This window comes from Bufo gargarizans, chromosome 2 (assembly GCF_014858855.1).
Source record: "Bufo gargarizans isolate SCDJY-AF-19 chromosome 2, ASM1485885v1, whole genome shotgun sequence".
Classification (NCBI taxonomy): Eukaryota; Metazoa; Chordata; class Amphibia; order Anura; family Bufonidae; genus Bufo; species Bufo gargarizans.
This window is the reverse complement of record NC_058081.1, coordinates 228,886,705-228,901,918: the sequence shown is the minus strand read 5'-3', so window position 1 is coordinate 228,901,918 and position 15,214 is coordinate 228,886,705. Positions and strand designations below refer to the sequence as shown.

At 39.2% G+C, this 15,214-nt stretch overlaps 1 protein-coding gene across 1 annotated transcript; it reads left to right on the top strand.

Moving 5' to 3' along the window:
- Positions 1–1,262: 1,262 nt before the first annotated feature.
- On the top strand, positions 1,263–14,289 carry UCMA (upper zone of growth plate and cartilage matrix associated). Its single transcript, XM_044276755.1, has 5 exons — positions 1,263–1,353; positions 5,611–5,676; positions 6,593–6,685; positions 13,031–13,129; positions 14,168–14,289. The coding sequence occupies exons 1-5, from the start codon at positions 1,296–1,298 to the stop codon at positions 14,263–14,265; spliced, it is 414 nt and encodes a 137-aa protein (XP_044132690.1). The 5' UTR covers positions 1,263–1,295; the 3' UTR covers positions 14,266–14,289.
- The last annotated feature ends 925 nt before the right edge of the window (positions 14,290–15,214 follow it).

Sequence of the window (15,214 nt, the reverse complement as noted above, 5' to 3'; positions counted from 1 at the left end):
CTTTATACCCGCGACTCTACCCCTGTGACAAAGGGGCATTCTAGGGCTGGAAAGCACAGGGCCAGGCTCAGTGGCATAACTACATAACTACTATTGACTGCGTCCCACAGCAAATTTTTGAAAGGCCCCCCTCCCCCCCCCCCCCCCCCAGGAATTTATTTGCAACCCCCAAATCACGTGCAACGTGCAACCCCACTTCTGTGGCTAGTCAAGATTAAGCTCTCCGACAAGGCCTGGTAGCCTCTCCATCCATTTCTTAGAGTTTCACTGTATATAATGTCTTTGTATAATATTGTAGAGGGGGCCCTGACAATAAAAACTTTTAGTCTTTCTCCTGAGGGGGGCTTTGTGGGTCTGGGTCCCAATGTAGTCTCTTCCCCTGCTTCCCCTATAGCTACGCCCCTGGCCAGGCTCTTATTGTAGCTCCCCAACAAAGAATATTAGAGTCAGCACACATCCCTCTAACTGTTGGACATTACAGCCAGGCTGGTCTCCCAGGTGGTGGATGTCACCATACTTTTATTTTTTATTTTTTATTTTTTTTGCTGTATTTTATTGATAATCACCCCCAGTGTACTATGGTAGTGGTGATTTCTAGAGGACGTTCGCTCAATTTTTTTTCTAACCTGGTATATTTTTAGATAATATATAATGAAGGTTAACTTCAGCCTTTTATTTGTTGTATTTTATACTTTGATGCTTTAAAACCCAGAGAAAAAGAGTAAGATAAGATAAAAAAAAAACAGCAAAAAAAAAATATGAAATGTTCAATGTAGGCCCTGTGGCACATGTCCAAATGTTTTTCATCCAGATCACTTGAAATGGGCTTTATATACTGAGTAACCATTCACTACAAAAATATATAATATGATGGGACATTTCAAATAATTGATTTATTTATATTTATGATCTGAGTTGGTATTTATTTTTTGTAGTTTACAACTTGTGTTTTCGTTAACCTAACTTTCTAGACCTCATTTTTCACATATCAGGATGTGAATGAAACAGCACAATAAGCTAGCAATGGCATCACAAACATAAGAATAACACAACTATGATATAGTGGTTTTTTAATGATTACACCATCTAAAAGGAAAATGAAAAATGATTTGTCCTTCCTGCTGGTTGTATATTTCTTAGTAGACTAACAGGGTCCATAGGTATGCAGTGACCATGCCCCTCCTCCTCCCTAGATTTTAGCTGCCAGCCTCACCTTCCTATGGGACACAGGAGGAATTTGTAACTTTTCCTCAGTCCCTTGCAGCCTATAGGCAAGACAAGAAATCTCTACAAAGATGAACTGGAAACAAGTTCTATATCTGGCAGTTGCTACAACACTGGTGCTTCTTGCAGGTAAAACCCCAGCTGCTAAATCTAGAGTCTGGGATAAATCTAATACATTGCTTTATATTCTTACATATAAGGGGTACAGATACTTTGTGTCGTATTGTCCCATATGATGGGTCTATCTGGCACATTATGTGACGTTACTACACATGGTGGCTCTATCACATAGACCTTGTACTGTTCGTACATATCTGACCCATTATTTGTCACATATGTAAGGGGTCTCCTTCTGCATTTTCAGGGGCACCCCATACGCTCAAAGCATGTCTGAAACAATTTAAAGTTAGTCATACCACTCCCTCACACATCTACTTATCTTATATATTGTGTAATGTCCCCACAAATGCATTCTCTATCTGATACAAAATGTGGTGTTCCAGTATATGATGGGTCTATCTGATATACAATGTGGTGTTCCAGTATATGATGGGTCTATCTGATATACAATGTGGTGTTTCAGTATATGTTGGGTCTATCTGATATACAATGTAGTGTTCCAGTATATGATGGGGTCTATCTGTTACACTGTGTGGTGTTCCAGTATATGATGGGTCTATCTGATATACAATGTAGTGTTCCAGTATATGATGGGTCTATCTGATATACAATGTGGTGTTCCAGTATATGATGGGGTCTATCTGATATACAATGTGGTGTTCCAGTATATTATGGGGTCTATCTGATATACAATGTGGTGTTCCAGTATATGATGGGTCTATCTGATATACAATGTAGTGTTCCAGTATATGATGGGGTCTATCTGATATACAATGTAGTGTTCCAGTATATGATGGGTCTATCTGATATACAATGTGGTGTTCCAGTATATTACAGGGTCTATCTGATATACAATGTGGTGTTCCAGTATATGATGGGTCTATCTGATATACAATGTGGTGCTCCAGTATATGATGGGTCTATCTGATATACAATGTGGTGTTCCAGTATATGATGGGGTCTATCTGATATACAATGTGGTGTTCCAGTATATTATGGGGTCTATCTGATATACAATGTGGTGTTCCAGTATATGATGGGGTCTATCTGATATACAATGTAATGTTCCAGTATATGATGGGTCTATCTGATATACAATGTGGTGTTCCAGTATATGTTGGGTCTATCTGTTACACTGTCTGGTGTTCCAGTATATGATGGGTCTATCTGATATACAATGTAGTGTTCCAGTATATGATGGGGTCTATCTGATATACAATGTGGTGTTCCAGTATATTACAGGGTCTATCTGATATACAATGTGGTGTTCCAGTATATGATGGGTCTATCTGATATACAATGTGGTGTTCCAGTATATGATGGGTCTATCTGATATACAATGTGGTGCTCCAGTATATGATGGGTCTATCTGATATACAATGTGGTGTTCCAGTATATGATGGGGTCTATCTGATATACAATGTGGTGTTCCAGTATATTATGGGGTCTATCTGATATACAATGTGGTGTTCCAGTATATGATGGGTCTATCTGATATACAATGTAATGTTCCAGTATATGATGGGTCTATCTGATATACAATGTGGTGTTCCAGTATATGTTGGGTCTATCTGTTACACTATCTGGTGTTCCAGTATATGATGGGTCTATCTGATATACAATGTAGTGTTCCAGTATATGATGGGGTCTATCTGATATACAATGTAGTGTTCCAGTATATGATGGGGTCTATCTGATATACAATGTGGTGTTCCAGTATATTACAGGGTCTATCTGATATACAATGTGGTGTTCCAGTATATGATGGGTCTATCTGATATACAATGTGGTGCTCCAGTATATGATGGGTCTATCTGATATACAATGTGGTGTTCCAGTATATGATGGGGTCTATCTGATATACAATGTGGTGTTCCAGTATATTATGGGGTCTATCTGATATACAATGTGGTGTTCCAGTATATGATGGGGTCTATCTGATATACAATGTAATGTTCCAGTATATGATGGGTCTATCTGATATACAATGTGGTGTTCCAGTATATGTTGGGTCTATCTGTTACACTGTCTGGTGTTCCAGTATATGATGGGTCTATCTGATATACAATGTAGTGTTCCAATATATGATGGGGTCTATCTGATATACAATGTAGTGTTCCAGTATATGATGGGGTCTATCTGATATACAATGTGGTGTTCCAGTATATTATGGGGTCTATTTGATATACAATGTGGTGTTCCAGTATATTATGGGGTCTATCTGATATACAATGTGGTGTTCCAGTATATGATGGGGTCTATCTGATATACAATGTGGTGTTTCAGTATATGATGGGTCTATCTGATACACAATGTGGTGTTCCAGTATATTATGCGGTCTATCTGATATATAATGTGGTGTTCCAGTATATGATCGGGTCTATCTGATACACTGTTTGTTTCTGCAAATAAGTTGGGTGTATCTGATTGATGTGTGTACATATGAGGGGTCTATGTATATATTGATCATTTTGCATATGAGGGGTTTGTCTAATATTTTATGTTTAGTTTTTGCATATAACTGGTCTGATTATTAAACTGGGTGGTGTTTCTAGATATAAGAGTCTATTTGATACATTGCCATTTCCAGATATGGGGTGTATATTTGATATAATCTATGATATTTCTAGTATATAGGAGCTCATCAGTGTATCAACCTGTATGATGTTGGAAATAATCTTATACATTGTGTGATCATTCTGTAGATGAGAGGTCTATCTGATATATTGTGTGATCATTCTGTAGATGAGGGGTTTATCTGATATATTGTATGATTATTCTGTAGATGAGGGGTCTATCTGATATATCTATATGATACACAGTGGGATGATTCTGCATATTAGATGTCTATATGATACAATGTGGGATTATTCTACATATGAGGGGTCTATATGATACATTGTGGGATGATTCTCCATATGAGGGGGTCTATATGATACAATGTGGGATTATTCTACAGATGAGGGGGTCTATATGATACATTGTGTGATTAGTCTACATATGAGGGGTCTATATGATACATTGCGGGATTATTCTACATATGAGAGGTCTATATGACACACTGTGGGATGATTCTGCATATGAGAGGTCTATATGATACATTGTGGGATGATTCTGCATATGAGGGGTGTATATGATACATTCTGGGATGATTCTGCATATGACAGGTCTATATGATATATTGTGGGATGTTTATGCTCTTGAGAAGTTTATGTGATACAGGGTGTGATGTAGATATCTCTCTGACAGTTTGTTCTGTTCCACATATAAGGGGTCTATCAGTATCATTGTGCGATGTACCTGCGTATGAGCCAGGAACATATTGCAGATTTGGAGTGATCCTTTATGTTACATATTAAACAATATACAGCATAAGTAGATATTCAGATTTTGTGCTTTTCATTCAAGTAAGCTTCTTGATAAAAGTGTTAGGGCTCATTCAGACAAGTAATGTAAAACTTGTCAGTGTATGCCTGCTAAAAACTAACTTTACATCCAAGTTGAAACAGGTTTGTCTCTGACTGTGTTCTGTGTGTCTATATTTTTACATCTACACAGCATCAGCATGACATCTGTTTTTCGCATCTGACAAAAATGGCAGCCATCTGTGATAAACAGACTGCAAATGGATGGTACACGTTAGCTTTTTGTTTTTTCTCTGAACCATTGCCTTCATTGGATGAGTCTACCATGAAAATGAGACCAAAATGGCACATGCAGTAATTTTCTGTAAATGGAACAATGGCTACGCCCTGCTATATGTGAACATTATAAATTACTATATACAGATGTAGCCCAGCTAAAATTAACTCTGATAACACACATCACAGTGTTATCTTGTGCCATCTTGTGACAAAAGCCATTGAAATACATTGAAAGAGTTAGTTAACCTTTTTGTGCCTTTTTTTTTACTTAACACTTTAACCATCAAGTTTAGTTCGGCTGCATCTGTATATTACACATGAATATAGTAAATTTGAATTCTTACTTAGTCTGACAGTTGGGCATATTTTTATAAAGTACAAGGATATAAATAGAGATTAGCAAATTTAATTTTTTGAAATTTGTTCACACTTCGTTTGGTGGTAAATGGAATCCATAACGCAATTCACCTTTTACCACCAAACGAAGTGTGAACAAATTTGATAAGTGGAAATTCTCTGATCTCTAGATATAAATACTAACTCATTGTTGTATACTTGTCCTCAATTATACAATCTGTTGTTCCTTTCTCCACTTTGATCTCTCTCCTTCTGTGTATTCTAGTTTTCCAGGTGAGTGAAGGTGCTGCCGTAAGAAACAATGATGATGGGGCAGCAGACAGGAAAGAAAGTAAGTAACAACATAGATATGTACAGACACACACATTCACTCGTATCAGACTGCGCAGATATATATTTTCTAGATGTATAACATACACATTTAGTAGTATTTATACACCTTAGTTTCAAGATTGTACATGGGAGGCTTGTCATAGGGAAAATGACTGTGCAGAGTAAAGGAAACTAATGAGTTTTAGTATCTGATAATATCAGTAAGGCCTTATGCACACCACTGTATGTATTTTGCGGTCAACAAAAAACAATCTGCAAAAAATATGGATGACGTCCATGTGCATTCCATATTTTGTAGAACAGAACAGCTGGCCCCTAACAGAACAGTACTATCCTTGTCCGTAATGCGGACAATAATAGGACATGTTCTATTTTTTTGCGGGACGTAAATACAGACATACGGAAACGGAATGCACATGGAGTACCTTTAGTTTTTTATGTGGACCCATTGAAATAAATGTCTCCGTATGCGGTCCGCAAAGAAAACGAAACGGAACGGACGCGGAAAGAAAATACATTCGTGTGCATGAAGCCTTAAGGGATAGTTCACATCACCATTTCATTTTCTGATCTTCTGATCCGTCAGAAGAAGAGAAAAAAATCAAAAAACAGGATCCTTTTAAAAAAAAAAACGCATCCTGTGCATCAGTTATAAACATTTGGCATCTGTTTGGACCATTTCCGTAGTGCACGCAGGACTTTTTTTCCAGTCTAAAAAAAAAAGGATCTCAGACGGAAATAGCTCAACCAGATGCCAAATGTGCAACAGGATCCGTTTTTTTGAGGATTATTTTTTATGTTTTTTCTTCTATTCTTCTAAGGATTAGAAAGACGGAAAATGAAACAGAGATGTGAAGATGTTTTCTAGACTTGAATATAAACCTTAAATCCCATTAACTGCACTCCATCCACAGGCTTGAAGAAAATATTCATGCAGGAATCCGAGGCATCAAACTTCTTCAAGAAACGTGGCAAAAGATCAACTAAATCCCAGGATGAAATAAATGGTGAGGGTGTTTGCTTTGTGGATACATGTTTATTTTTCTGCTCCATGGTTTCCTTGAAATTGTTCAGGATTCCTGCTGTCTCCGCACTGGTGTATACTGTAGGAATGATTTTGTTTGTAGCCTTTGAATTTCAAGATGCTTGTAACTGAAGCTAGTTTAGATACCAATAGCTAGAGTATTTAGAGGGTTTTATTCTACTCTCATGGATGAAAGTGAGGACCAGTAAATGTTTAGCTATGATAGGTTTCCATCCATTAGTTTATACATGTTTAATATTTAGCAAGGTGCCGTGTTCCGTCAGAAAAAGATATAACTGTATTTAAGATTACTGCATTTTATCCATAAGCCTCATTCACACAGTAGATAAATGCTCATGGAGGGCATACAGCGACAGACGGAGTCATTTCTGCATCATAGTGCCTCCATGCCTATAGAGGTATCGGGGAGATAGGGTTAGAGAAGAATATATCTGTAATACAGCATCTGATGGCTCAATATTCCTATTGATTTATATGGAATACAACAAAAAACCTGTGTCTACTTGTGAAATTTGGTGTCATATTATGATTCTGTACATCGTGGATTTTGTGCAGAGCTGGGCATAAACCGTAAAATGCAGAACACCCCAGGCAGTCAACTTCTACCCATTGTGACCCACTACACACAGGGTTATTTAGAATGTAGAATTAACACACAAGTTAATTGAATTTACATCTTCCATTAGCAATTATTCAGTAAACGCTTGTAAAAGTCTGCTCATAGTTTACTTAGACATGTCGTGAATGTTGCTATACGCTTACAGGCTTTTTCCCTTTAACTGTCAGGTATTCCACCTCTGGGGCTGTTTTCATTACTCTGTACAATGAAGGACTATGTGTACTAGACAGAGCAGCAGAGAGTGTCTGGTATGTGCTGGGCAGCACCACGCAGCTACCAGGAGGTGCAGGGCAGCATGGAGAAAATACTGAGGCTTCTAGTATTCTCACCTTCAGGTCACATTACACGTCTCATAGGAACAGCTGGCTAGAGATAGCTGGCTGCTTTTTCTGTACTTTTCCTTCTGGCCTAGTGTGAAACTTTGCATCTCTGAAAAGCTATGGCCACATTTGATATGGATAAAATGAATTTTTATATATTTAGTGGTTATCTTGAGAAAAAAAAAAGCTACACTAAGTTTCAGTCTGCAATCTTTATTTCTTCATTCATTTTTCAACACCCATATATATTAAAGGGGTTGGCCACTTTCTGGAGACTTGTGACCAATGTGTAGGTAAGATGACTATATGGCACTTACTAATATAGCCTTAGTTGATGTTCTGTGCCGTTTACAATATCAGTCATGCATCATTGTTGGGCAAATCTTCTGTGCCGTTCACATAGAGGTCTTGTCCATAAAATGGCTGCTGATGGAGGGTCATGTGACCAGGCAAATCACCTCCATGTGATGACCCCTCTATTCAAATACATTGCACCTACACTAAACTCCTCACTTTGCAAGTGCAGATGGCAGGTCCAATGTGTTTGAATGGAGGGGACATCACATGGAGGTGATTTACCTGGTCACATGACCCTCCATCAACAGCCATTTTATGGACAAGATATGTGTGTGGACAGCACAAAAAACCTGACAAACAAGGGGGTATATTTATGAAATATAGAAAATGATACAGAATTTTAACAAAGGCTGTATTAGTAGCCATCCTATATACACATTGGTCAACAGTAACGAGAAAGTGGCTAACCCCTTTAGGTTTATAACTTGCTTCTAGTTTCAGACTTCTCTTGTGGTCATGTCCTTCCCAGTAATGCATGCTGGATCTGTGTTTCCAGGATGCTTCTGATTTCTCCCTGCAACTAGCTTTTGTATGCTTTTCATCTTTTATCCGTTTTATGTGACCCCTTGGATGCTTGCTCCACCTTCACAAATCGGCAACCTCCCAGCCCCTATCTGCTCTCTCTAAGGGCTCATGCACACGACAGTATTTTGCGTTCAGTATACTGGACGTTTTTTGAGCTCAGTATACGGAACATATACTGAACCATTCATTTCAATGGTTCAGCAAAAAATACTGAAGTGTCTCAGTGTGCATTCCGTTTCAGTATTTCAGTATTTCCGTGCCGTGAAAAGATAGAACATGTCCTATACTTGTCCGCAAATCACGGTGCTTGGCTCCATTCAAGTCAATGGGTCCGCAAAAAAAACGGAACACATACGGAAATGCATCCGTATGTCTTCCGTTTCCGTTCCGTTTTTTCCTGAACCATCTATTGAAAATGTTATGCCCAGCCCAATTTTTTCTATGTAATTACTGTATACTGTATATGGCATACGGAAAAACGGAACGGAAAAACGGAAAGGAAACGGAAACACAACGGAAACAAAAAACGGAACAACGGATCCGTAAAAAACGGACCGCAAAACACTGAAAAAGCAATACTGTCGTGTGCATGAGGCCTAACACTGAGAAAAGGGAGGGGGAGAGCAGACAGAGCCATCAGAACAGCATGCTCAATGGTTTACATACACTCTGCAGAAACAAAACGGCACTCACCTGAATGGAAGCAGCACTGCAGTAATCAGGCCCAGCCACTACCCACTGTACAGAGCTGCCTGGTCCTTGTGCTACAGCTGATCTGTAGGGATGCCTGGAGTTGGACCCCTGCCGATCTGATACCAGTTACCTATGCTAAAGATAGATCGTGAAAAGTTAGAGGGTTATTCATATCTGTACATTTTCATAATATCCATATCCGCATGCTTAGGCCTCATGCACATGATCGTATCAGTTTTGCAGTCCACAAATTGCAGATCCACAAAATATGGGTGCAGTCCATGTGCCGTCTGCATTCACTTCTATGGGTCAGTGGTCTGCATTTAGTGGTTATATTCTCTTTCTTTGCGCAATGGACATACAGCTGAGGACAGCACATGGATGATCCTTGTGTTTTCCACATCCATATGTCCGTTCCCCAAAATCCTATAAGTGGCAGCAAATGCTGTCCACTGACCCATTAAAGTCAATGGGTCCACAAAAAAATGCTGGCACAGACGGTCGTGTGTATAAGGCCTTAGGCTACTTTCACACTAGCGTTCGTCGGTCCGCTCGTGAGCTCCGTTTGAAGGGGCTCACGAGCGGACCCGAACGCAGCCGTCCAGCCCTGATGCAGTCTGAATGGAGCGGATCCGCTCAGACTGCATCAGTCTGGCGGCGTTCAGCCTCCGCTCCGCTCGCCTCCGCATGGACAGGCGGACAGCTGAACGCTGCTTGCAGCGTTCGGGTGTCCGCCTGGCCGTGCGGAGGCGTGCGGATCCGTCCAGACTTACAATGTAAGTCAATGGGGACGGATCCGTTTGAAGATGCCACAATATGGCTCAATCTTCAGGCGGATCCGTCCCCCATTGACTTTACATTGAAAGTCTGGACGGATCCGTACGAGGCTATTTTCACACTTAGCTGTTATATGCTAAAAATAATGCAGACGGATCCGTTCTGAACGGAGCCTCCGTCTGCATTATTATGATCGGATCCGTTCAGAACGGATCCGATCGAACGCTAGTGTGAAAGTAGCCTTACTCTGCAATTATAGAACTTCCATAGACATAAAAGGAGAGCGATGCGCATGTACGAACACCTCTCTATACACAGCGACATGAAATATGTATGGGTCCCAGAGGTGCCCAGATGGAAATAACTCTTTAAGTTTTCCAAAATATATAGGGGCACATTTGTTAAGACTGGCTTTTTAGACGCCGGTCTTAATAAAGCTCTAAACTGGTGGTGAATCTGCCGAAGTTATGAAGAGGCACAGGCCTAAAACAGGCGTAGAAAATGGTGAATGAGATGGGTCTGCTGCCCGGTCCCTGACATGCCCACAATTTTAGACCTGGCGTGAGCGTGGCTAGGCTATCTGCTCCTAAAATACGCCTAATTTAGGCATATTTCAGCATAGTAAATTACCCCAATAGTTTGCAAATAAGCTCATATCAGTTTTGGCTGATATGGGCAAATCTGCATGCTTTTTCCCATGGAACATTGTTTGAAAGTCTCCATACACTGCTGAGTCTCCTCAATGGGAACCAGTACACGTTATCCTTTTGCAGAAAGTTTTTTTCCCCCCATCAATTACCTTTGTAAGGAGTATGGGGGCATCAAAGAAAATCAACATATCTAATTATAAGTTATAATACAGTCCAAAGCCAGTATGAAGTGATCTATCTCATATACTTAGGAGGTTTAAAAACCCTATTTACATACCATCTTGTACATTGTTGCAGAGTTTTGGTGTAGAATCTGCACTAAAAGTCCTCAAAATATCGCCCACATCTAAATGTAGCTTTACAAACCTAAAATACCAAAAAATAATTTGCTCGCCCTGATGCTCTCTTCTTTTGGATCCCATGCCAACGGACCTTGACAAGTTTCCTAATTGAAATGTCAGGATGATCATATACATGTTATTGCAGACAGACCATTAGCCAAGGACATTACTACTCCGGATGCTAGTAATCACTGGGTTGGGATATTGAAATATAGCTTTTCGAATTTCAGCCCTTAGATGTGCTTCAAAAACCCACCAAACAAGTCAGTAAACACAGTGGATTACTGTGTCCATATAATTGTGGCAAGAATGAATAACTTGTCATGTTTTCTTCAACTAAGATTTTCAGTTCTTGTAAGTGCCTGAGAAATAGATTATTTAGCCATCCCTGTCTAATCAAGTGTACAAGCAACTGAGTACCATGTCATATTTGTTCACTGTTCTGCTTATCTATACATATTTTCTCTTGTTGTGTTGTGCATGTTGTTTGGGCATCCCTAAAGTCTCTTTCAGCCATATTTCCATTCCATGTTTCAGCTGCACTGCTAGATGCATTTCTTGAAGAAGCAGTGAGTGTATCCCTTCTATTGAAGCTGCCAGGGCTGCATGCAGTGACCTCACTTCCTACTATTTATTTTACTCACTTACAGAGCAGTGACATGTTTTTCCGCAGAGGTTTACAGAGATTAGCATCACGTTATCCCCAATTGGGCTCACAATCTATGTTCCCTATCAGTATGCCTTTGTTTTCTTTCAGGTAGCTGAGAAAGCGGATAAGAAGGTAGAGTTCACACTTCAGTTATTTGGTCAGTTATTTCAATCAGTTATTGTGAGTTAAAACTTGGTGTGGGTCAAAACCAAAGACCAGGTGAATATCTTTCCATTATACTTAATCTCTGAGTAGGTGTCACTACTGGTTTTGGTTCATATCTAATGGAAATAACAGATCAAATAACTGAAGTGACAGACACAGGTGTTTCTCTGATTTTCAGAAGCATTACATAGGCAGTGCTTATATCAGGCACAGGAGCTCTTGCCTGACAACAGCCAGTGGACTTCAAATTAGGTGGAAGTATGACCCTTAGCGGCCATGAACAGCTTTTTTTTTTTTCAGGTGGATGCAGGCACATTTTTTTTTTAAATGAAGTGATTTGTATATTTGCTAGTTACACCATTCTCTATTAAATGAAATTGTGTGAAAGTACAGTGACTAAGATTTGGCATCTGAGTCATCACCAATCTTGAAGAAAGGGGATAACTTCTTGTTATTGGAATACCCCTTTAAAGATACTTTCACAATAGCATTAAAGTTTTCCAGTATTGAGTTCCATCACAGGGGCTCAATACCGGAAAAAACGCTTCAGTTTTATCCTAATGCATTCTGAATGGAAAGCATTCCATTCAGTATGCATCAGGATGTCTTCAGTTCAGTCCCTCTTACGGTATTGTCTTTGGCCAAAATTCCAGAACAATTGCTGGAATTTCCATTGAAATGTATTAATGCCGGATCCGGTACCAAGTGTTCTGGAAAAATGGATCCGGTTTCCCAGTCTGCGCACGCGTAGACCTTTAAAAATGCAAAAAAAAATAAATTCCGGATTTGTTTTTCCGAATGATACCGGAGAGATGCATCCGGTATTTCAATGCATTTGTCAGCCGGGTCCGGAAACAAATGCTATCCGTTTACATACAGATTTCCGGATCTGGCAGGCAGTTTCGGCAACGGAACTGCCTGCAGGAATCCTCTAACGCAAGTGTTAAAGTACCCTAAGGCATTCAATTGGAACCAGCTCAATCCACTGTTGGTGGCTGAAGGCAGATTTTTATTTATTTATTTAAACTATCTGGTAGTATAGAATTTATTTACTGTTATTTTTATCCAAAAAGATGTTACTTTTTCTTTTAGCACAAAAGGTATATATTTAAAAGATTATCATAATTTTACCCTGCAGCATAATTAACTTTATAAAAGAAAAAATCTAAAACAATTTGCAATAATCTTTCTTCATTTTCCTCCTATTCCAGCTGAGAATCGCCAAAGGCTTGCAGCAGATGAACGGAGGAGAGAGTACTATGAAGAACAGAGGAATGAGTACGAGAACTTTGTAGAAGAGGAACAGGATGGTGAGTTTCTCATATTAGAAAATTGATAGTTATCCTAAAAATATAAGAGTGTAGATTCTGGTCAATGAATCTATATGGGGACACAATAGGAGGTTATACTTTGTCCACAAAAACAAACAAACGCATAACTCAAATACTGTAATACTGACTACTCTTAGAAAGGAGAATGACCAGAAACTAGACCAATGGTCATAAGTTATTCATGTGTGGACTGCCCACTATGACTAAGGAATGTCTAAATGTGCCTAGCAGAAATTATGATGGGAGTACCATGTTTTCACAATGGCAACTATTGTGTATATTGAATGGAGCAACTGTCATGGGAAAAAACAAAGTCCTAAGTATATTCTTATGCATCAAAAGATTAATGATTTAAGATCTCTGCATGCTGTAAGTGAACAGTGACATCTGTTACAGTCAGACACTGGAATCCTAGAATGACATAATATGCATCACAGCTTAGAGGTTGCTATTTTGCATCCTGTCTAAGCAATCCTGGTGATCACGATTACTAAATTTATTTCATATTTCATCTGTAGGACTTTACATTGGATAATATTTAGGCAGCACATTGTATTACAGATATAGACAATTGAAATGATTATTTTTGAAGGGCATCTGTCAACAGATCTGTGCCTATTAAAGGCTAGGCCTACACGGCAACAATTGTAGCGCGACTTCTCGCACAAAAGTCGCGCAACAATTTTTATGATAGTCAATGGTGTCGCACTGCGACATGCTGCAACTGTCACAACAAAAAATCCATCAAAGTTGGATTTTTGTGCGGCTGTCACGTTGCAGTCACAGTGCGACACCATTGCAAAAATGTCGCCCGACATGTGTCAGTGTAGTTGTACTTTTTTTTTGTCACGTGACACGTCGCCATGTAGCCTTAGTCTCATGTATGGACTTGCTGAGAAAACTTCCTGATTTGCTTCACAGAGCCATATTATTAAACTGGTGTCCAATACAAAAGTGACGTTTCCTAATAAGAGTAGATAATAAAAGCTCAATAATCCTTTTGCCATTTTTCTACAGAACAAGAAGAGCGCACCCGTGAACAAGTTGAACAGTGGCGCCAGTGGCATTATGATGGGCTGTCTCCTTCCTATCTTTACCAACGTCAAAACATTTAAGATCGATAGAATTAATGTATATAGAAACATTTTCAATCAAAAACTCACTAATAAAGTCCTGCTATAGCTCAGCAGACGAGCAGCCAAGGATCATAGGTTATATAATCATTATTGGTTTATCTGTAGACCATTTGTTGCTTACATGCAGATTCTTTTTGTTGTAAAATTTTTCATCTTCAAGAAAGCATTTAGTAACAGGTAAGAGCTTTCTGGTGTAGCATAACAGAACAAAGTAGGGGGAAGACATAGTATGTGTGTGGGTGGGAGTTAAGAAGCAATGTTTAAATGTAAAGAGTTAAAAAATGTTTCAACCCAAATAAAAGTCGTAAATACAAGGGATGAAGTCTCATCATTGTCATTAAGTACAAACTCCTCACCTGAAATACACATACATTATATATATATATATATATATATATATTTTCAGCCTATTAGAAAGCTGTCAGTTTGGCTGTTAGCTACTCCTATAGCCCTCTTTCCACCTACATACACACACAGCTGAGCATGCATGTGGTCTGAATTAGGAGCTGGGAATAAGTCGCTGCAAGACTTTTGGCAGCTTCTCTTCCACAAAAAAATATTCTAGTTTTCAAACCAGCACCTGCATCTGAATACTTTTGCAATTTCATGTAATAATTTTTTTTTGCCTAGCCACTGAGCTATTCAATAAAATGCATCTGTATAGCACAATCTAGTTTTTTTATTTTCTTATTTCTTTGTCCGGCTAACTGAGAAGTCCGCACATGCTCAGTTTTATCCTTCAACTGCCTCCTGAGCTGCGATAGGGAGATCAGAGACACGCCTCCTGAGCTGCGATAGGGAGATCAGAGATACGCCTCCTGAGCTGCGATAGGGAGATCAGAGACACGCCTCCTGAGCTGCAGCAGAAAAGACACTCCCCTTGAGCTGTCAGCTTGATATAAATCTAGCAGAGCAATGAATGGGGAGA

Excerpts from the sequence above, each read along its gene's own strand:
- UCMA (XM_044276755.1), top strand. The coding sequence starts at position 1,296 with ATGAACTGGAAACAAGTTCTATATCTGGCAGTTGCTACAACACTGGTG. Across the intron at positions 5,677-6,592 it reads GGCAGCAGACAGGAAAGAAA|GCTTGAAGAAAATATTCATG; the intron begins GTAAGTAACAAC and ends CTCCATCCACAG. Across the intron at positions 6,686-13,030 it reads ATCCCAGGATGAAATAAATG|CTGAGAATCGCCAAAGGCTT; the intron begins GTGAGGGTGTTT and ends CTCCTATTCCAG.